The sequence below is a fragment of the Cupressus sempervirens genome, chromosome 1, assembly GCF_028749045.1.
Source record: "Cupressus sempervirens isolate cs-2001-9-10 chromosome 1, ASM2874904v1, whole genome shotgun sequence".
NCBI lineage: Eukaryota > Viridiplantae > Streptophyta > Pinopsida > Cupressales > Cupressaceae > Cupressus > Cupressus sempervirens.
The window spans coordinates 10,382,506-10,405,474 of record NC_143118.1 but is presented as its reverse complement, the minus strand read 5'-3'; the positions used below and the strand labels follow the sequence as shown (position 1 = coordinate 10,405,474).

The 22,969-nt window shown below is 38.6% G+C and overlaps 1 protein-coding gene across 2 annotated transcripts in view; it reads left to right on the top strand.

Annotated features, from left to right (window-relative positions):
* Positions 1–22,969, top strand: part of LOC149575899 (ARM repeat superfamily protein) — a 307,256-nt gene that overhangs the window by 181,553 nt on the left and 102,734 nt on the right. For both annotated transcript variants that reach the window (XM_089815908.1, XM_089815910.1), the window contains exon 15: positions 6,977–7,069. In XM_089815908.1, the coding sequence (XP_089672034.1) occupies positions 6,977–7,069 (93 nt within the window). The remainder of the gene's footprint in view (positions 1–6,976; positions 7,070–22,969) is intronic.

The window sequence follows — 22,969 nt, the reverse complement described above, 5'->3', positions numbered from 1 at the left end:
ATGAAGCGCTCCTCAATTTCAACCACCCCAAGACTATGAAGTTGACAAACCCTATCATGCTTGTCCAACTGGTGATCCATCTCAACCACGAGGCAGTGGGAGCTCACCTGAAAGAATGAAGGGGAATCGTTATGGAAGGTGAGAAGTGATGAGATATATAAGAAGGACAGCCATTGAGCCCATCTTGTAGCTCAAGTAAAGTGTTCTACATAAAATTGCATCTTAACAAACCAACAATGGATTTGAGGAGAAGTAGAAGAAGCAATAGACTCTTAGGAATGATAAGCAATGTAAGGGTACTTGAAGCACTCTGAATTGGAATCGACAAAAACAACTTGTATATGTTAGAAATGGGTAGTTATACCCAACAATTAGAGGTAGGGATTTCTGTACCAAGGTGGTGCACGAACAAAATGAGATCAAAGATAGCTTCCAGTCTGAAGGGCTAGGTACTAAACTCAACAAGGCTGATTTTGTAAGGAATCAACTACTCACACTTGATGCATTGGAGGAGGAAAATCTAGCTCTACTTAATAGATCCCCAATTAAATCCCAACAAGGAGGCTCCCCCAACCATAGATCCATAAAGAACAATAGGCCAAATAATAGTGTCCAAAAGTGTCATCTGGGACGTGGTGTCCTAAAAGTGATGTCGCAAGCATTGTCTCTCAAGAAAGGCCAGTGACCCATACGCCTTATTGATACCAAGTTAATTCAGGGGTCTCAAGTTGAAAAGGGGGCTAGAAAGCATATACCCCAAATAGAGGTAGGAAGGAACAACCTCAATCTTAGAATCAACAAAGAAGAGAAGGTGAGAGGTTTTGATGCCATTATAGACCATTACATTAGTCTTCCCCAAATTAATCTTTAGATGCCTCAAGTCATAAAGGGACTCAAAACATTCAAGTCACCTTTGTAAACATTCCAAGGAGGAGGCCAGAAGAACGACATCATCTGCAAGAAGAAGGATGGAGATAAAGACTTGGTGGAGAAGACAACTATTCTCATGTAACAAATGCTCATGAAGAAATCCCTCCATCTCATTGTTGTAGATCCCAAACAAAGAAGGGGATAAGGGACAACCCTTCTTAGCCATGATGGTATTATTGAGGAAGCTGGAAAACCTAGAAGAGGTCCTGAGATGACCGGAAACGTTCTTATAGTCTCATAATGATGTTCAAGTGGACCTCTGAAACACTGTCTGAAAGCCTCTAAAAGAGGACCCATCACAAAACCATGTCAAAGGCTTTGCGGAAGTCAACAAAGCAACAATAAGCCTTTGAAGAGCAATGACAAGCCTCCACAATGATGGTATAAAGAGTCAATATATGGTCCATAGTCTAGTAGTCCCATCTAAAGATGGCCTGTTCCCCTGTTTGAATAATGCATAGATCCAATTCCTTGGAAAGGTGAATGTTGAGAGTTGTGGCATAAAGCTTGGAAAAAGTGTGACTAACCAATGTGTTGTAATTGTCGGAATCAGAGGTGGGGCCCGTCTTATGAATCAGATAGATAATATGCTTAGTTGTCAATTCGTGACACGAATTTGATTTGGCCACGTGAATTGGATCTGTGGATGCGGGATTTTTTTCCCCCTGTTATGATTCGTGGAGGATTCGTGTATATATATAAAAAATAAGAGAAATATACATAATTCTAAACTAAATCATTTCATAGTATGAATCTATGATTCTAGTATGCATCTATGAATCTAGTATACTTGATCAATGATAATTAATCTATTTTCACGATTATAAAGAAAATAAACACATTCACATTGAATTACTGAAAGTGAAAGTTTGTAACATTCAAAATATAGATCATTAAACTTAAATTTTGTAACATGATTTACTCATAAAAGAGTTTGTTGCAAGTGCTGCATCTGTATCAATAGAGGAACCCAAAGCACTAGTAGTAGAGGGGATTGTGAACTCATAATCCTCCTCCTCATCATCCACATCAATCAAAGTGGATCTAGCAAAATCTTGGATGGTCATATCTAAATCAGGAGCCTCGGGTGCTACATCCCAAAGCTTTTCGGGCCCCATCTTGTACATTGGATCCTTCCATGACAACAACCGCAAATTGTTGTGAATGAACGCAAGGTCTTATGATTTTTTTGGAGCCAACCGGTTGCGTTTGATTGAGTGGATAAAGGAGTAAGTACTCTAATTCTGCTCAGCTACAGAAGCGCTGGCAACCTAAAGAGAAATTGAAAATTATCAATACAACAATCAAGATAAATAAATTAGATAATAAACTCAAGGAATTGAGTGTGTTAACCTTAAGCTTAATTTTACAAACTTACTTGGGATAGGACCTTTGTGGCAAGAGGTTAGAGGTACATGAAGGCTTGCCCATGAAGGTACCACCATTTGATGGCACCCATCTTGCTTTGGTCTGCTATGGCAATAGGGTGGAAATCCTCACTTGAGATGAAGGCAACAAATTCACTCCTCACAATTGCCCCAATCTTTGGATCTTGGAATATTTTAGCTAGTGCTCTCTTATACCCATTTGCAACCTTTGCACCTCTAAATAGTGGCACTCTACCTGGAAGGCGAAGTACATCTACACTATAGTACTTTGGGATAACAAAAGACAATTGAACACTATCAAATATCAATAGCACAAACATTGGATAACATAAGTAGAAGCATTTGATAAGAACTACAGTACCTAGGGGATAGAGCATATGCAAGGAGGTGCAAAGGTGTGGTCATCTTGTTGCATCGATGATGAACAATTTTTTCCACCTTATAAAGGGTGTCCTCAGGATTATTCTCCCTCCTCTGTATGACCTAGGATATGAGATATGAATAATAATTATAATTAGTGAATATATCAATTTAAACTTTAGAATCTAGATATCTTTCAAATAAAAAAATTGTTGTAACAGAGCGTAGAACTTACCATTTTAATTTCTTCTAGCATAGTGTCCATGGAATCATAAATATCCCCAAGGCATAGCTCATCATTGTCGGCAAAGTGAAGCACTGCCATCATTGGATCGGTGATTTCCAACACATAAGTCACATGACCCCACCAATCGTCATCTAGTATCATTCTTCTTACATTTAAGGCCCTTGTTGTATTGGAATTCTTCCAAACGCCCCATTGGGGGATAATGACCATATGTTTCAATGCTTCTTTTACCTTCACAAGTTGTCCAAATTTGATCGTAGGCCACAAGGAATTGAACGTAGGCTTTACCCAAGTGATTGCTGACCTCAAAAAAGGTAACACATGCCTCTAAACTCCAAACGGAAACTTCAGCAAATAAACACAGGGCACTAACTACAGATCGCAGGCCTCAAACAAGAGTTTGCGGGCCCTAAACAAGTAACTGCAGGCCTCCAGAATTGAACACAGGCCTCAGATTAATGATCACGGGCCTGAAATAAGACCAAAAGCTGCTACAGGTGATAACAGTAGCCTTTAAAATGCAGAGCAATTTTTCAAAAACCAAATCGTAGGCCTGTAGATTATAATCGCAGCCTCCACTCTTCAAAATCAGACAGTTACAGAGATGAAAGCCTCTCTCAGCAGTCCACACATATGCAGATTGAACTCTTCAGTTTGCCAATGATAATGCAAATAAATTTCAAACAGATGACATCTCCCAATATGTAATGACCACGGTTGCAATGCAGATGCTTTCAGCTTCAGAAATAAATTGATTCCTCCCTACCATGGTTAACACAGGCAAATGAGACTCAAAATTGGTTCATAAAACTTTAATTCCATTTATCCTATACCTCAGCAGTAGATTGGTGAATAACTCAATCCTCATACCTCAGTAAGGGAGTTCAAAATCAGAAACATTGAAAACCCTTGCACGCAACAAAAAGAAAATAGACTATTGGATGCCTTTTTTACCCACAATGGGTTCATATTTATAACACCCAATGTCACTTGCTTCTTCATCACTTCTTTCACTTCAGAAGCTTCATCATTTTATAACATTAAATATAATAAAGTGTCGTGTAATAATGTAACCTTAATCATTAATTAATAAATATGAAACCATCAATTAAATGGCCCCATCCAATGTAGGAGATAACCAACTGCCCGCGCCACCAACTACATTGCCAAATATGGCAATTGCCCGAATTAGACTTACTAAAAATAGCAAGTCCATAACTGAGACCCTCAAATTTCACTGCCAGCTCACAAGGGTCGCTATGATGAACTGACTCAATCAACTATAGAGACTCGTCAAAAGAGGGGACATTACAGGAAACTCTACAGAGAGAGGTGAAGATGCGCATCTTTCTTGAAGGAGGTGGTGGTAGGAAATTTTAAGTGAGGGATAGGATGGGTGGTTATGGGTGAAAGCGAAGTGAAGGACATGATGAATGAATGAGGGATGGAAAGCAATGCAACCACCCAAATAATGGTGGATAAATGGGAAAACATGGTGTTGACTCACTCTCGGGGGCTGGAAATGGAGTCGGGTGGTAGAAGCTGTCAAAGATAAAGGGCAAAGAGGTTTGGGTCACCCCCATTAAAGAAAAATGTGGTGCGAGGGAAAGAGTTGGTACGATGGGAGGAGAGGGGAGGAAAGGGGGGTGCAAAGAATGATGAGAGCAAGGAGGATGGGGATAATGAAAAATTGGTTGATGGAGGGGACAAAAAATTGGATGGAAAGAGTACAATCGACCAAGCTAGCACCACGACCATGAGGTTTGCAGGTGAAGAAGTGTGGATATGGAAAGCAAACCAACCCGTTGAGCACCACCAGATCCAAAGCTTGACAAAGCTACAAAAGATGCAAATCATACTTCACGAAGGGACCAAAAGCATCCTTCGAATATCTTATGAGTCCCATAGTAGATAGATCCATAATATCAATGCATAAAGTATCAGTGGTCCGATTATGGATAGGAGTTTGAGCAATTTGGGTCCGACATTGAAATCCCCGAGGATGAGAGTGTGGCCCAATAAGAGAACTAAGTAATGCTATTATAGTGATCGGTATAGGGATGAATGTCAAGACCACTATTGCTAGCATAAGAGGATGCTGTAGGAAAGTAACAAACCACAATGAAGATGTCTCTATGTTTTGGAGCGACATGGCATAATTGAACCCACTTAAATCTAGCTCAGATATTTGACAGAATAACATAAACGTAACATTGAAAATGGTCTTTGACAAGGCAAGAATCTCTGCTAGAACCACAAACCCCCCTAGAGCACTTGGTCTCACTCTTGAAAGTGGAAAGCCAACGATATCCAACAATACAAGGAAGAGGATGGATCGGGCTATTTTGAGTTTTCATCATGAAAAAAATGGCTAGGGAACCCAAAGCATCATGAAGTAATCTTGGTGACGACAAAAATGAGCCATTACCATTCCAACCATGCACACTAAGGACCGGATAGAACCCCTTACAACCACTTGTAAGTGGTGGGAACACCATTTAGCTAATACAATGGATTTGAATCAGAAGGTATTACTTATTATCGAGATTGGAATAGGAATCAAGCAAGAGATAATTATATATATATATGTATATGTATATGTAATAATAAAAAGTCAGATTACACACACACATATAGATGTCAAAACACATACATTTATAACACATGAAAGACGATCATAATGATCTAACTTTAAAACTTTCACTAATGCCTTTCAAAGTGTATGTTGGTTTGAGTAGGGAGAGGTAGGTAATTCCATCGCAAGTTGGGCGACTTTCAAGTGGTGGTTTTTAAAGATGTTCATGAAAGCCTTGGGCCCAAGTGGTGGTATTGACAGGTGTTCATGAAATGGAGATGTTTTCAAGTTGCCTGTGATAGTGTTTCCCCATCCTCCATTAGGGTTAGGAAAGAAGCTTGGAATGGGGTTTAAATATAACCATTATGGATTGTAATATGGACAAAGTAATTATTTATGAATTCAACTAAGACACAATATTTTATGACAATGTATAATGATGTATGTTAACCAGACAGTCACTAGTAGGGAAGATTACAATGTGCTTAGGATACTAATGGCTTTAGATAGAGTGTATTTACTGGTGTGCCTCTTGATTAGGCCATGAGACTGTTCTTGCTTAAATCTTAACATCTCATTATGTTATTATCTCTTCACTTAAATTTTTGTTCTTCAGCTCCTTGTCCTATTTTCTCTAATTTAGAGCTATGTGCTTTATGATATTGGTGATTCTTTAGATACAATGTGTATGTGCTGTCTAAAGCTGCTGTCATGCTCTGATTCATATAAATGGTTTTTATCATATATGACACACTGGCAACATTTTCCATATAATTGTTGCATAAAAATGTGCTTTAACTGTTGTGTGAAAACATTATACAACAATGCAAATGCCAAAAATGAAAATAATGCATTAGAATGTGAAAAGTGGTCCTAATATATCTGTTTATATCGCTCAATATTACATACAAGGAAAAATAGTAAACAGTTCCTTTGCACTTGTTTTTTTTTAAAACAATTTAAGTAGTTTTTTTCAACATTTTTTGGAGCTGGATTGCCACTAGTGTGGATATCCTCATTGTATCCTGCATTGTTTTCTTTCTATTTGACTTTGTTTTTAGTCTGTGAGAAGAATACTGGTATTAAGCATCAAATTTAGTATTTTTGGGCCAAATCCAGCTGGATCCTGGTTTTTTGGACTGTTAAGATTTCTGATTTGATCTGGGCTTTTCAATTCCAGAAATTCACTGGTTTTGTTTTGAAAATTCTGGATTTCTGAATTGTTTGACTTCTTTAATGATTTGAACTTTTTGAAGCTGGCAACTAGGGTATTAATTGCCTTTGGATGCCATGAATTTCAGTGTTGATCAAAGGATGTCTCTGATTAATGCAAAAGTAGTCTTTTTTGTTGTTGAATTGTTTGGTTTGTATGCTTATTAGGGATTGTTACCTCATATATTTCTGGAGTTGTTTTAGATTAATACCAGTTGTAAAATAAACTAAGCTACATGTTTTCTTCCAATTGGTGCTGCACAGGTGCAGATATTAAATTTGATATCAGTTATGATTGAGCGACTTGGTGGGAAAATTGTACCATCTGCAAATAAGTTGATACAGTTTTTTCCTCAGGTATATTCAAATATCATTTCTCACATTGGAACATGCATGTGTCATGTATGGTTTTTTAAACATTCACATTCACTTGCATCATTTATCATGTAAAAAATAACCTGATGGAACTTTATTTGAAAAGGAAAATGTTTTTCCTGAGTTCATTATTTGAAACCAGTGACTGTTTTTATTGTTTGTTCTCAATCACTAGCTGACTGATGATAATCCAACTAATATTGAACATGACATTTAGGTTAGAAATAGGAAATTGATGAAAGATAAATATATTCTATTAATGCCCACATGTGGGCGAGTTTGTTAGTGACCCTCAAAGGAACAACCACTTAAAATAGAAAATTGCTAGGGTAAGAAAAACCCTAATTGCTGATATATGAATCAAAACACTAAATCATTACAGAGAGCAAATCCAGAGCATTTAAATTGGAATTGGATCTTGAGCCTTAGTCATAGTATACAAACTTTGTCACAAAGTTAATTGAATGTTATGTATGAGTTTTGAAATTCAGTAAACTCCAAAGAACGCTAAAAAATTGTACCTACAGATCTCCTACCTGCAAGGATATTATGGGTCATCCAGTTTAGATAAACAAATATAGACAAGTAAGCAATAGGGAACACAAGAAAAATTCTTGAAACATCTAAATTCTGTAGTTATTAAGATACTAATCTAAAGATCATCCCCAAACATATCAGTGATCTTGCAATCTTGATTGTAAAGAGAGGGAGATTAAGGCTTTAAAAGTACTGTTAAAGCAGTTCTAGGCATCTTGCCAGCAACAAGTTCTATAGAACTAGCTGCAAGCAAAACATTATAACATCATGGACAATATTAGAATCATAGTTGGAAAACTCGCCAAAGGCAAAAACTCGCCAAGCCTCCCAAAAGTTTAATCGGGAAAAACTCGGGAACTTAAAAAAACCGCTGAAATTTAATTAAAAATACATTTATTTTGCAAAATTTAATGAGAAGATGCATCTAATAAGTTAATTAAAGACAATACAAAAGAAACAAGCATAGTTTAGAGAACCCAAGTTAATTAGTGGTAGATTGGTGAGTACGCTACATGTTGAGGACTTTGCACCCTATAGATTGCAGAGTCACCAACCACAAGGAAGAAGAATTTATGAGCAATGAAGCCTGTGTCTTATCTAATGATGTAACACCTAACTTAAAGGTTTGGTAGAATTTATTGCATAAGTTTAAAGCATGTATTTATTAAAACCAACACTGAGCTTTGATCAAGTACAAAATTAGGCCAAATTCCTTAATTTGCATAATATCTATAAAAACCAACTTTAGTTGCAGAGGGTCCCTCTTCACTGACCATGATCCAGTGGGCAGATGGGTATTTATGATACCACATTTACAACTTGGTACAAAGCATGGGGTTTTGAAACCATTACAGCTATGAAAGAATGAGACCTCTTGTAGGTGCATTAAATGATGTTATTTATATTATGAAAGAGTTAGGTTTCTTGAGGAGCACTAGATGGTATGTGGTAGATTCAGGACAAAAATACCTTAAAGAAAAAATTTCTTCAAACTTTTAGACACGAGAATAAGGGAATAGTGAGTACAAAGTACAATGCCTCCTTCACTGGACGACTTCTATTCTAAGTGAAGCATGACTCAACTTTACAATCAAGGCTTCTTGGTGCTAACCCCAACAAAGAAGCATACAGTGTACAGGTGCTAAACTATACAAATCACTTTTTGCCCTTTTTAGCCGTCACAAGCCGCGGGCTAGTAAATCGCGAGTTTTAACCAAAAACTCGCCGAGTTTTTGACGAGTAATCGGCGAGTTTTTGCCTTATTGCCGAGTTTTTCCAACTACGAGTTTTTCTGGGATTTACTCGCCTAGCTTAAGTACTCGGCGAGTTTTTAAAACTCGCCGACTAATCTGCGAGTTTTCCATCTATGGTTAGAATATCTACAAAAGATTCAAATAGACTCCTCATGGGGGAATCTGGTCAATCGCTATTAGAACATGTGATAAGAGTACTGTCATTGCTAATCTTTTGAGTGAGATTAGTGACAACAAGAGAATTCGGGATTCCCTTTGCAAGAACAATAAATGTATAGTGGTCTGGAGGAGGCAAAGAAAGTGAATTTAACATTTGTTTTATGCATAGTTGGGTTAGGAAATGCTTGAATTTCCTTTGAGTGGTTGGTGGGGGATATTCACATTGATGGTGGTGGGATAGAGGGTATCTAGAAAGATTTGAAGGCAAGTGTGTTGGAATGGAGCATGTTAGAAGGAATATCTGAAGGTTTGGAATGAGGGGAGGTTCCATTGATGGGACTAGGAATAGCTGCACTCTTTTGGTGTATGCTTATTAGGATCTTGTTGAGGAACGAAAGGTGTTGTGGCAGCCAGATTTGGAGATTGAGGAGGTGGAGGCATATCAAGATTTGTAGGTGGCTGCATTGGAGGAGGACATTTAGCCTCGTGCATCTCCATGATAACCTTTCCTTGGCCAGTGCATGTTGACAATGCTTGTGTTCACACATATGCTAGTTCTGTCAATGTTGGGGTCCAGGTACAATCCGAGGAGGGGAACGAGATCACCTAACTCTAATGATGAAGTAGTCCTCACTTTAGAGATTGGAGGAGTAGTTTTGGCAGGCAAAGGTCAAGAGAGCTGGGTGCACATAATTTATCTTGTTTCATGGATGTCAATTCTCTTTGTGGGAGTAGTTGGATGTACGATTGGGAGATAAAGTGTAGGTGGTGTATGGGAGGATTCTCTTGTACCTAGCTGGTTTCCTTTTTCGGTTGGAGGGGTAGGTTTAGGGAATGTAAGGGAAACTTTGGTACAATAGACTTGGGGAGAGATCTTCTAGGCTCCGTTTATAACTTTATACATACTATTTTTAGTAAGTCAATAGGACATATGGTCCCATACTATTTATGGCAACTCATCTGGATGGTTGAAGAACACCATAGTTATATTCAAAAAGCTGACAAGATTAGTTGTTAGTTTGATATTTGGCATTTAATTGAGTTTGATGATTTAATTTAATTAATTAAAGTCTAATCTAACATTTTCTTTAATATAATTAATAATAAGTTAGTTTATGATTAAAGGGGATGTAAGGTGTCAAGTGCGCATTTAATATATTAATGCATAAAGTATTTAATTATTATGCCAAATGGGGTGCCAACATATTGAGGTTTAAGAATATTAAAGTGAATTTATACTAATGAAGTAATTATACAGGGGGTCACTTTATTATTATTTTCCTTATGCAAGTTAAATATTAAAATATTAAATGCGAGAAATTTAACTAGGGTTTTCAGAAACTTCATGAGAAGATTATAAAAGGAGTTTTGAGGAAGTGATTTGACATACATAGTTTTTTTAAATTTTACTCTAAGAAGCTTGAGAGTTTTCATTTTCATTTATAGGAAATTTGAGGTGCAAACTCTTGGAGTTTCTTGATTGTGGGGTCGAAAACCCATTTAGCCTAATAAGTGGATTCGTTTCAGAGGTCACATTAAGCTTATTGCATGTATTTGGCATTGAGAAGGAGTTGGAAGCATCATTTATTTGTAGGTCTACTGCTACTAGGATTTTTTTTTTGCTGGTTTTAGTATTTTTCCAGGTAGAATGACTTGATTTGGACTGAGATTTATGTATAGTGGAATTACCAACCAAATCTCAAAATACAGAACTATGTTAACCATAGAGGACAATCAATTTGTACACAAGAAGTAAAACCTCACAGATACTATTCTTACCATAGTAATGGTAGGCAAGGAAATGATCTTTCTTTATTGATACCAAAAACCACACACGTACAATACCAATGTTCCAAATATTTATAGACGGTTGGTTAGTTGGAAGCCAACCGACACATTTCCTCACCACCTAACTACCCTACCCAACAAGTTTAACAAGTACTAATATAACAAGTATTATATTCCAACTACATCTATACCCCCAAAAAAGAAGTCGTCTTCTAGACGACTGTACAACATGATACAAAAACAACATTAACTTCAAGAAGAAGGATGGGAGGACATCCCTGTGCTCGGAGGTCCTCTTAGGCGTTGTAGGTCGTGTTCTGCTGTCTTCTGCTTTGCCCGTACACCCTGTAATACTCGAACTGCATCTATCTTTTAGCCTCTACCGTAGCAACGGTGTGCTCCAATTCAGTTTTTTCCTTTTTCCAAGCTTCCTGTATAGCAGCTTTCTTCATTGTCCACTTCTGCTGAAGATCCTTTCTTTCTTTCTCCCAATCCTTAGCTAGATTCTTCTCCCTTTATAGTTGCAAAAAGGTTCCCCGGAAAGCAACCTCCATTGTTGTCAGCGCTGCTAGGAGAGGCGATTCTTGTCCCCTAGAAGTCATAGAGCTGGCCATCCATGAAAGAGTACATCTCATGGCCAGCTACTTCCAAAATGCTGTCTATAAATGGAATGGGAAATGGGTCTTTTATGGTCACCGCATTTAAACTTTTGAAATCTACACATGTCCGAATTTGAGTACCATCCTTCTTGAGTGATATTACAATAGGAGAAACCCATTCGCTTGTCTGAACCTTAAATATTATCCTTGTGTCCAACATCTTTGTGATTTTTTCTCCTACCCGCTCCGCATAGTATCTGTTCATTCTATAAGGCCGTTTCTGCACTAGTCTTGCTCCAGGTATGAGTGGAATCCGGTGGACACACACCTCGGGTGGTACTCCTTTCAAGTCCTTGTATGTCCATGCAAAACGTCTCCATATTCCATAAAGATTCTGAGGGCTGGCGCCTTCAACACGGGATCCCAGTCATCACCTATAAAGATTTCTTTGGGTTGCCCTACTTCTCCTAAGTTCCTCTTCCTCTCAGCCAGATTCAACCTTGTGACCACTGTGTTGTTACACATTCAATGTCAATTGGAAGGCAACCGATGCATTTCCTCACCACCTAACTACCCAACCTGAGAAGTTTAACAAGTACTAACATAACAAGTATTATATTCCAACTACAATTTAGAAGCCATTGGAGGTGGAATAATATTTTACCATTGTTAAAATATGTTATGAGAATTTTGCGCAAGGGTTTGCATATTTGGGAAAGGTTGAACAAGGTACAGCTAGGGTTTGAAGGACAATGGATTACATCATAATTTCAGAAGACATTTGCTGCTGTTATTGACCATTATGATTATCCTTTGACACAGCCATGCCATCTATAGGTTGTTGGGCATCCACCCTTGCTTTTGGGTATGTGAGGACTCATTGTGATTCATAATAAACCTCAAATCTGAAGCAATCAGTTTTCTTTGGTAACTTTCTTTGACTTATATCACATCTGATTGAGGCTAATAAACTGGTCTTTCATTGATGAATTTATTTCTCTTTCATTTCTACATGTTCTCTCATCCTTTGAATTCAAAAGAAATATCCAAAAACAAAGCAAGAACTCAGAAATCAGACCTTGCATGCAAAAAGTTTGACAAAATGTCAAACATCCAAAATTGAAGTAAACAGATCAGATTGAGCGAGGGTGACTGACAGGGAAGCAATTTTTAGAAATGAAGGAGCTAAAGAGAAAGACCTTGAAAAGTTTACTTTGAATCTAGAATATGCTTTAAACAACTAATCTACATGAGGTTACAAAGGTCTAGTAAGAATAGGTTAGAACTAGTCTAGAGAGAAGCCCAGTTGAGAGATGAGTTGTTTAGATACAATGTATTGGACACTGTGCACCCACAGCCACATGGGAAAATTTTGAGCATTTATGTGATGTCCAATGGGATAAACTGCAATTCCTCACATTAATACTATCAAATTCTTCCAATTGATCTATTTAATGGAGAATATGAACAATATCACTTTCTATTTCTGATTTATACAATAATATGTATGCTTAAGTGGATTGATATGATTTGCACTAAGTGCAATTATCCCTTAGGAATTCTTTTATGTCAAGCATGTGGTGTTAGAGCAACCATAGGTCCCATGCCTCCAAGGGGGCAAAGGAAGTTTATATATTTGTTTTTAGTTGAGTTGTGTACATGTAATGAGGTCTTCTAAAACCATTTCATGTGTTAGAGTCTAGGTTGAGTCATTAGTTATAAGGAGTTGCAAAATTGTGAAAGTTTCAAAGTTGCACATTGTTGTCAAGCAACTTTTGACACCATTTTGGTATTAAGTGTCATAATGAAATGAAAAGCGGTTGAGGACAGTTGGGAACCGTGAAAACTTTTAGAAGACCATGTAATATCAACACAAGGGGTAGGGTGACGGTGGATGGAAATAAAAACAAACAATACAAAACAATATTTCTGCAAAATCTAATGTTCCTTTACTGTTCCTTACCATTATACATGTTTGCAGAGACTTGTGGTGCTATGAAACTGATTGGGAATGAAAGATAATTGAATCTACTTTCTTATCCTTTCTGTTTCACTCAGATTCATTGAGTTTTGAGGAAGTTATTATCGTTTTAATGATTACCATTTCCAGATTTTCCCTGTAACCATCCTCTTGCAGTTTTATGTAGGGATCTGTACAGAATTTGTTCGACCTGCACATGGTTTTATTAGAAAGATAAATGAGTTACCTTTGTTTGGTTTTGGTATGGATGAAGTCCATTATGTTTCAAGCAAGTTATGCCCATTTTACTGCAAGCAGGTCCGAAACCCTAGTTAGGGTAATAGTTAGCAAACAAGTCAGATTTTGAAGCATTCTGTACAAAGTAACCTACCTTGATTATAAGATATGTTGCATAATGGCCAAATGGGTATCTAGACCTCGTCTACAATGAAAGTTATGGCCAAAAAACCCAATTTGCTATCCTAAGCTTGTGGAAACAAGTAGGCCTAGAGACTAGGACAGTCAATTTTGAGTACTTTGTTCCAAAGTAACCACACCTGCAAATTGCATATGTTTTCAAATTGTATAAAGGGGATCCAATTTTGTTTTTAGAATTTATGTATGAGCTCTGTACAGGAGGTTATGGTTGAAATGCCAGTTTTGAAGAGGTATTTGGAAATTGAGCACTTGCGAGCAAATACCCATCATAGGACATTCTAATGTTTCAAATATTGGTCAATTGAGATTGTTTTGGTACTCTACCCTCTCTCTGCATCAATATGGAAATATGAACATGAAATGAGTTATTGTATTGCTTGTGTTTCTGTCCCTAATATGACTTAAAAAATGTGCAATACATGGTAGGAGATATTGCCTATATCAATATAGTTGCTATGTCTCATCCTGAAATAACATCTTGCAAGGAAACAGTTGATGCCATTTCTGATATACGCTTTATTTCCTTGCAGTCACTGATTTGTAGTTATATGCTTGCAACTGGTTTTATGCCAAAATGCACTTTCTCAATTGAGCAGATTCAATCGAGGATGAAATTGCTATAAGTTTCCAAATTTGATGACGAGTTGAGTGAATGTGAATGTCTTATGTTGTATGCTTCGGGTGAGAAGTCATGAAGAATAAGACGTGCCATGTTCTTTGTAATCATCACTGTTAATATTAGCTTCTAGTTGCTGTGGTTCATATCCTTTTCCACACATATACCATTGCGCTCCAAGGTATATGTAATCAGGCTTCTACGTACTTGATCGACCTTTATTAATGGATACTATGATTATTTCTTACACCTATTAGTTAGTATTGAGTAGAGAGGATTTACAATCTAAGCTTAATTAGGTGATTATTCATTCATTAACTTGGTTTGCATGAAGTGGAATGTCAATTAGTCTTCTCCATCACTGTGTCAAATCATCCATGAGCATCAACATTCTGATCTAGAGGTTCATACCTGAGAAGGAATAAAACTCAATAAAGTACATTAAAATAATATGGATGTTTACCGTACAGGGTAAAAGGATACTTATTGCATGTGGTATAGTAAGATATAACACAGAATAGATACTTTGTTCATATACACAATATGCACTTCAATGCTTACAATATGATTATGATGATGTCTCAAAGTCCCTTCTAGATGGTGTACATATACTTTCTCGAAGGGGTGACTCAACCGTTACACGCCCTTTTGGATACAATTCTACCCATTGGCTACAATATAGAATTCACTGATAACATCATCTCCCCCAAAAAGTAAAGTCGTCTCTGGACGACAAAATAAAGACAGCAAAACTCAAATTTCACTAAGACAATTAATTACATCCATCTTTAGATACGAAGAACAGGGATGTGTCCCTGGTGTATTGGCCGTCCATGTCCTAAGCTTTGTTTAGCTCTGCTTGTAGCTTGTACACTTGCTTCTTCCGTACTTCCAATTTTGCTTCAGCCTCCATCTGAAGCTGCAAACCTAATTGCATCATCCCAATAATCTCTCCCAGCTCTCTCTCTTTCTCATCTGCCACCCGCTTCTTCTCTGCTACTAACTGTTCCTTCTCTTCTGCCACCTTTTGTAGCTGACTTTGTTTGGCTAACAAGGTTGCCCTCTCAGATTCCTAGGCTTCCCTCTTTGCGGTTAGCCTGTTAGTTGACTCGTTTCGAGCCCTCTCCGTTGTTACCTAATCTATTGGGCTCCCTCGAAGGGTGTAATATGCATCCCTGTGTATGTTGACCATCTCCTGAGCCAAAACCACAATTCGGATCTCCATACCTGGATCTCTCGTAGTGGCCCAATTCTAGCGCATCTCTGTGGTCTCCACACTCGACCATCCTCGTTCCTCAAAACAAACTGTAAAGGCCATTGGGCATCCTAATTTCATGAAGGATACCACACTCTCTAGAGCCTTTACTATTGAGTCCAAAGCCTGTATCTCTACAGAGGCCACTACTTGGTGAGCCCGAGTTGCTAGAGTTGCTATATTCACGAAGAATGCCTCTCATCACTATGTCCAATGCTATTGGAGGTTGTTGTTGCACACCCATAGCCCTCTCTACTGCTTTCGCCATCCACTTAACAACGCTATGTGGTAGTCCATCATTCTATGTTGGCTCCACCACCTATGCTTGTAAAGGGTCTTCCTTCGGAACTACTTCTCGCATAGGTGTATGCAAGTATGTCACTCGAGGTGCTAAGGTATGGTGAAACCTCGTACTTACGTACGTGCTCAACCTCTGGGTTCTACTCTCTCTATTTGGCTCTTCAGGCAATGCTAACAATGTTGTATCCACTGCATTTGAACCCACTACGTCCAAATGAACACTTGACGTCCTCGAACCCTTGCCTATTGGTATCTCCATTACTCCTTCCTGAGTGTCCATCTCTGCATCGAGTACAAGAACCTCAGCCTCAGCCTCTAGTAAAGCCTTACGGGCAGGCTCCATCGTTACCTTGGGAATGGCTGTCTCCATTGGTGGTGGATGTGTCTCTACAAATGCCTCTGGAATAACTCGTGTCTCCACGGCAAGCTGAATCACAATTGAATCCGGAGTCATCACTACTAGTTGCCTGGACTGACCAAACCTCGGAATGCCATGTATACCTATAAGAGTCAAGTGTGCCATTGTTGAGAGTGCAGGTTGTGGGAATCTTAACGGTGTAGTTGTAATTGCTTCTACCTCCTCGTCTTCTTCCTCCTCGTCAGTCTCACTTTCCTCATAAGAAGTCTGTTGGTGTAAATACGTATTTACTATTTACACATTACTTAGGTTAATGCATTATTTTATTATTTTGCATTATTTTATTATTTATTTAGGTGAGGCACTTAGGAGTTTGTGTACTCTCATGAGTTGTCATGTTGACAGCATAGAAGGACGCAACTCTATTTCAGCACATGGTGTCTACAACACTAGAGTTTGCATCATTCACTGAGTTGTCATGTAGACAATAGATTTATCTGCATTCCTAATATAGCTGATGTTGTCTACACCATTGATTTGCGTGATACACCATTGTAGGCCTATCCTCTCACATCATCGCATTTACTCTCGCGCTTAATGGAGGATAACCCATATGTGGTGGACGTGCTTGGTTGTATGACTTATCATGTTGCTGACTTCTATGCATTCTAGAAGCTCTCCAGAGGCCTTTATATACAAGCACTCAATACAAGCCTAAGCCAAATTCTTACATGGTATCAGCGCTTTCGGGCAAATTCTTATATTGAGTGCTTGTATATAAAGGCCTCTGGAGAGCTTCTAGAATGCATAGAAGTTAGCAACATGATAAGTCATACAACCAGGCACATGTCCACCAGATATGGGTTATCCTCCATTAAGCGCGGGAGTAAGTGTGATGATGTGAGGATAAGCCTACAATGGTGTATCACGCAAATTAGTGGTGTAGACAACATCTGCTAAATTAGGAGTGCGAATAACTTTTTTGTCTCCATGACAACTCAGTGAATGATGCAAACTCCAGTGTTGTAGACACCATGTGCTGAAATAGAGTTACGTACTTCTATGCTGTCAACATGACAACTCATGAGAGTACACAAACTCCTAAGTGTCTCACCTAAATAAATAATAAAATAATGCATTAACCTAAGTATACTTAAGTAAAGTGTAAATAGTAAATACGTATTTACACCAACACCTCCCCTTAAGCTTATGAAATCTAGGATGAAGTGCATAATGGGTCCCGGCTACTAGGCCATGTTAGGTACCCATGTACATAATGAAATGTAATCTCGCATAAAACAAAGAAAGAGGGAAAACCTCATGGGAAAAAACTCTCTCCTAAAAAGAGAGATGAAAAACACATACGATGTATGGATGGATGGAGTAATCAAGACCCCCCCATTACGGCATACATCCAGTATATACAAAGGAGAACGATGAGAAGAGAAAGAGAGACAGGATAGACTCTTGCCCAAAGAAGAATGCCTACCAGTGACTGCTCCGATGAAGAAGCTAATCGATTCCTGCCAGTGACTGCTCCGATGAAGAAGCTGATCCAAGAGTGCAAAATGGTGTTCCTCCCCTTAGGAAGAAACAAGGCCAAGGGTACAAATGAGATGCTTCCGCTATGAGTGGAAAGAATTCTAGAGGTAAGTGATGTCTCTGAAACCTGCTCAACTGGCTAAAGAACCTGTCTCAAAGAATTGTTTGTCTCCTCAGCTAATGAAGAACTCCTTTGCAACTCCTGATCATAAGTATCCACAATCACTTCAACTTGTAAGTATTGATCATGTAAAGAATGAACAAGAGGGTCAGATGGAGCCCTCATGACAACTGAAGAAGGTGCTGCTTCATCAAGAAGAAGAGGCAGATCATTAATCCTGTCCCCCAAATGTGTTACTGAAGTGATATATGCATGTTGATTGAACTGATGTAGTGACCTCTCGCTCCAACTGTCGATAGAACTCCATGTGTCTGAATCTGTTGAGGCACTTTTGTTGGTGACACTATCCATTTCCACATGGTATGATGTGCGGAGAGGATTAGAGGATAAGCTTGGTGAACTTTCCTCAAAGTGTACATCCTTATCCACAAAAATCTGATGGGTCTCTGGATCCAATAGTTTGTATGCCTTCACATCGCCTTCATAACCATTGAAAGTACAAGGCCGAGGTGACTCTGCCTTGCATCACCTAGAAGATATCTTTGCCCATGCAGGACAACTGAAGACTCTGAAGTGTGTCACGATAGGTTTTCTGCCGCACCATGCCTCAAAAGGAGTCTTGCCATCTAAGGTTGGATGAGGAGACCTGTTAAGAATGTGAGTGGCACTACTAATTGCTTCGACTTCAAGTGATGGATCCAAAGACTTAGCTTGTATCATGCAACTTGCCATAGACTTAAGAGTTTGGATCCTCAAAGTTGCTACATCTGTCTTATGCGGATTGAATGCTGGTGGAGTTTGAAGATCAATTCCCTCAAGTTTGCAAAAGTCTTTAAGTCTTCTATTCACATATATGCTTCCATTGTCCATTCTTAGAACTTTGATGACTTTTCTTAATTTTTGTTCAACATGAGTCTTGAAGGCTAGAAATTTGTCCAACACTTCATTCTTATGATGAAGAAAGTAGACCCAAGTGTTTCTTTAAAAGTCATCAAAGAAAGTATGTAGCGATCCTAGGTGAGTGCAAAAGGACTTGCTAATATCATGTGAACCATCTGTAGAACAGCTGGTGCTCTTGAAGACTTCCCTCTCTGTAACTTCCCCTCTGGATGCATATCCACTGAATCAGTTGAACATTCACCGTGGGAAAAGTTGATTTGAGGTAGACCTTTGACCATTCTTTTTGTGCAAAGTTGTTGAAGATAGCGGAGAGAAAGATGTCCAAACCACTGATTCCATAATTGCATTGTCTAATTTGATTGAGATAACACGGCCTTTGAAGGAGACTTGGGCAAAAAATGGGAGAAAGAGTATAACCTTTTGTTATGATTCACTTTCCCCACTGCAACCAATGAGTCATCTTTAAGACTGTGCACCTGTATTGAGTTTGGATATGGTAGATTGATAGGAGATTTGAACTTAGGTTTGGAACATAGAGAACATCTTGAAACTCTTCATTTTCCATTTCCACATTTCCTTTCCCTTCAACTTCCATTTTAGTATCATCTCCCACAAAGATGTGCGGTACCTTTGATTGCTTCATTGAAGAAAAATCCTCTTTTGAAAAACCCATATGATAGGAGGCACCTGAGTCAAATATCCATTCCTTTGAAGAGTTTGAATTTGCCATGAGTGCTTGCCCTTTGCCCTTTGAAATTGAAGAAGACCCTTTCTCCTTATAAGCATTAGGCAATGAAACATTATGTTTGTTCATGATGTTGGTCAACTCATCAATCTTTTTAAGATAACACTCATGTTCTTCATGACCATTTTTTTTGCAATAAGCACACTTTTTCTTCTCCTTATTGTTGTCCCCCTTCTTATTGCAATTTGAGGAAGACTTGCCTTGTTGATTGGATTGTGGTGTTGTCTTTTTTGCATCTTCTGATTTTTTCTTCCACTTCTTACCCTTTCTTTTATTTGAAGACTGTCCAGCTAAATTTTGAGAACCTTCATTATTGGCCTCCAATGCTTTAGACTGAGGTGATTTGAGAATCCCCATTGATTTCAACTTCTTTTCTTTTGTATCCAACAGATCAACATATTCATCAAATGAGACTTTCTTATAGGCAGATCCTAATGTAGTCTTTGAGGTTTTAAAAGAAGAAACAAATGTGGAATACTTCGATGGCAGCTTGTTATGTATGAGATAGATCAATTTGTCATCTTTGATAGAACTCCCACAATTTGTAAGCTTTGTCCTTAGTTCATTCACCTTGATGATGAAATCCTGTATAGAATCAAATGACTTAGGATCTAAGGAGACAAGCTCATCTTCAATTTTGAAAACATCCTCTTTAGACACTTTACCATATAGGTTTTCGAGGGTATCCCAAGCTTCCTTGGATGTAGAACACTTCTTAATTTGATACATGATCTTATCATCAATCCCCAAACATATATCACCTAGGGCTTTCCTAGCCATTGCCACCCAAGCTGAAATATCACTTGCTAATACTTTATCTCCTGCTGGTTTAAGAAGAGTACCATCTACATATTGAGAAACTCCATAATACATTAAGTGATACCACATTTTGATGGACCATGTAGCATAGTTATGTAGAGTTAATTTTGGAAACTTAAAATTTTCCATAATGCAAAAATTGAAAGAAAATTGCAGAAAAGAGAGAACACAACACCAAGAACACCCCCCTTTTTCACTAAATCAAGAAACCCTCCCAAAATAGACGCTTTTTGGCATTTTATAAGTAGTGCGATTACAATGGCCACTTGCTAATTTTGGCCTTCGTGGACTTTTGATTTGCTTGTTACAACCTCTTGAAAGATTACAAGTCTGGAACTTTACAATGTGCTACAATTTTGAAGCAATATTTCGACTCCAGATAAGCCCGTACGGAGCGTTTGAAGTTGCAAAATGTATGATTATGCCGGTACAGTCACCAAAACACACAAATTCTGACAAATCCATGCACCAAAACCAGAAAACCCTGCTCCATTGAAAAGTTTAGGAAATTCTACCTAATTTCAAAAAAATCACACTTGATTTGGAGTCCGGATGATTGAGATATAGCCTCCCGAGGTTGGACTGCAAAATCCAAAATCAATCTGGAGATGGGTTGCATTAGCAAAAGATGGGGTTAAATTTGATGATCAGACAACAGTCGCAGTAGTTCAAATTCGCCCTGGAATGACGGTCAGACGACTGTCAAATTTAGGCTCGTGGATTTGATGATGTCGACGACCTTCTACCCCTGTGATGACGTCAACATTGTATGGACCGTACAGATGGGTGATGTGGCAAAGTACACTTTGCTGACTTGTCGTACGGATGCTGGCGTGGATTGCGCAGGTGGTTGTTGACTGGATCACTGTACAATTTGATGTGGTAGGGTTGATTAGGATGCCACGTAGGCTGACTGGGATTGTGATTGTGCCTCAGATGCCAACTAGGCTGTAGAGTAGGTAGGTGGGTCGTTCTGATGTGCGAATCACCAGATGCCGCGTGTCCCTGCAGTTACTCCACTTGACGCGGGCATGATGCAGACTCGGCAGGCATGGACTGCGGCAAATTTTGCCGCATGGCAGGTTTTGTAGCCTGCGGATACGACGTGTGGCACAGGTGGAAGCGCACTGGAATGTTACGATCTTCATTGGACTTTTCAACTTGCGGGTGTCGGAATGTTTTGCGGCGGTCGGATTGTGAATTGCGGGCTCGAGATTTGATTTCAGTCACCGAAACTGCTAACACTTGTGCCGGAGGTCTGAATGCTTTTGCCATAATTCAAGGGTTTATCCCACATTCGTGGGGATATAAACCTTGTGGGTATATAAATATTAGAACCCGCTTTGTATTAACCAAAGCCAAGGGGCGCCGGTTATTGTAGATGTCAGGTTTGGATGGGGCTGCCGGCCGATTTGTCGGTAATATGTTGCCGAATTTGGAATGATTCGTCAGAATTATATGGTACGGCTTTCCCCTCTGCGGTCTGTGGAATTAATTGATGCCTGAAATATGGTATATGCTCGCCGATTAATTGTGATAATATTCCTTGTGAAATAAATAAATATTCCTTTGAAATTGCAGAGTTGGGGTGTGATTGCTCGATCTTGCAAATTTTTTTTCTTTGACTGGGGAAAAAATCCGAAAATACTCAAATTGGAAAAAATTGCAAAGAATGAAATTAAATTCAGATTTGAACAATAAATAATCAGATTGATTAAATGACCATACCCAGTTTGCAAATCAATACCTTCAGGTGCCGGTTTGCAAAATTTTTTTTGCCTCATGATCAACTTTCACCCAAGGTAGCCGAGTTTATTGTCAATCTTCACCATATTAGTGTTTTGGACGCAATAGCGAGATCAGATTTGGCTTTAGACGCTCCCAATTTTTGCAGTACTCTGGATTCAGGCTGAGGTGCTGAAGCATGAATGGTCTCGAATGATTGTGTAGAGAATCTTCCTGAGAGTGCTAATAGCATGTAAGAATTTGGCTTAGGCCAGAATTCACCCAAGACCAAGGAACTCAAACACAACCACAACAGTAGACCGAAGAGAGAGTATGATCAGAATGACGATATATTCATTCAATATGCCATATGAAAGTACACTGGGAGTGCTTGTATATAAAGGCCTTTGGAGAGCTTCTAGAATGCATAGAAGTCAGCAACATGATAAGTCATACAACTAGGCACATGTCCACCAGATATGGGTTATCCTCCATTAAGCACGGGAGTAAGTGCGATGATGTGAGGATAAGCCTACAATGGTGTATCATGCAAATCAGTGGTGTAGACAACATGTGCTAAATTAGGAGTGTAAATAACTCCGTTGTCTACATGACAACTCAATGAATGATGCAAACTCCAATGTTGTAGACACCATGTGCTGAAATAGTGTGGCGTACTTCTATGTTGTCAACATGACGACTCATGAGAGTACACAAACTGTTAAGTGTCTCACTTAAATAAATAATAAAATAATGCATTAACTTAA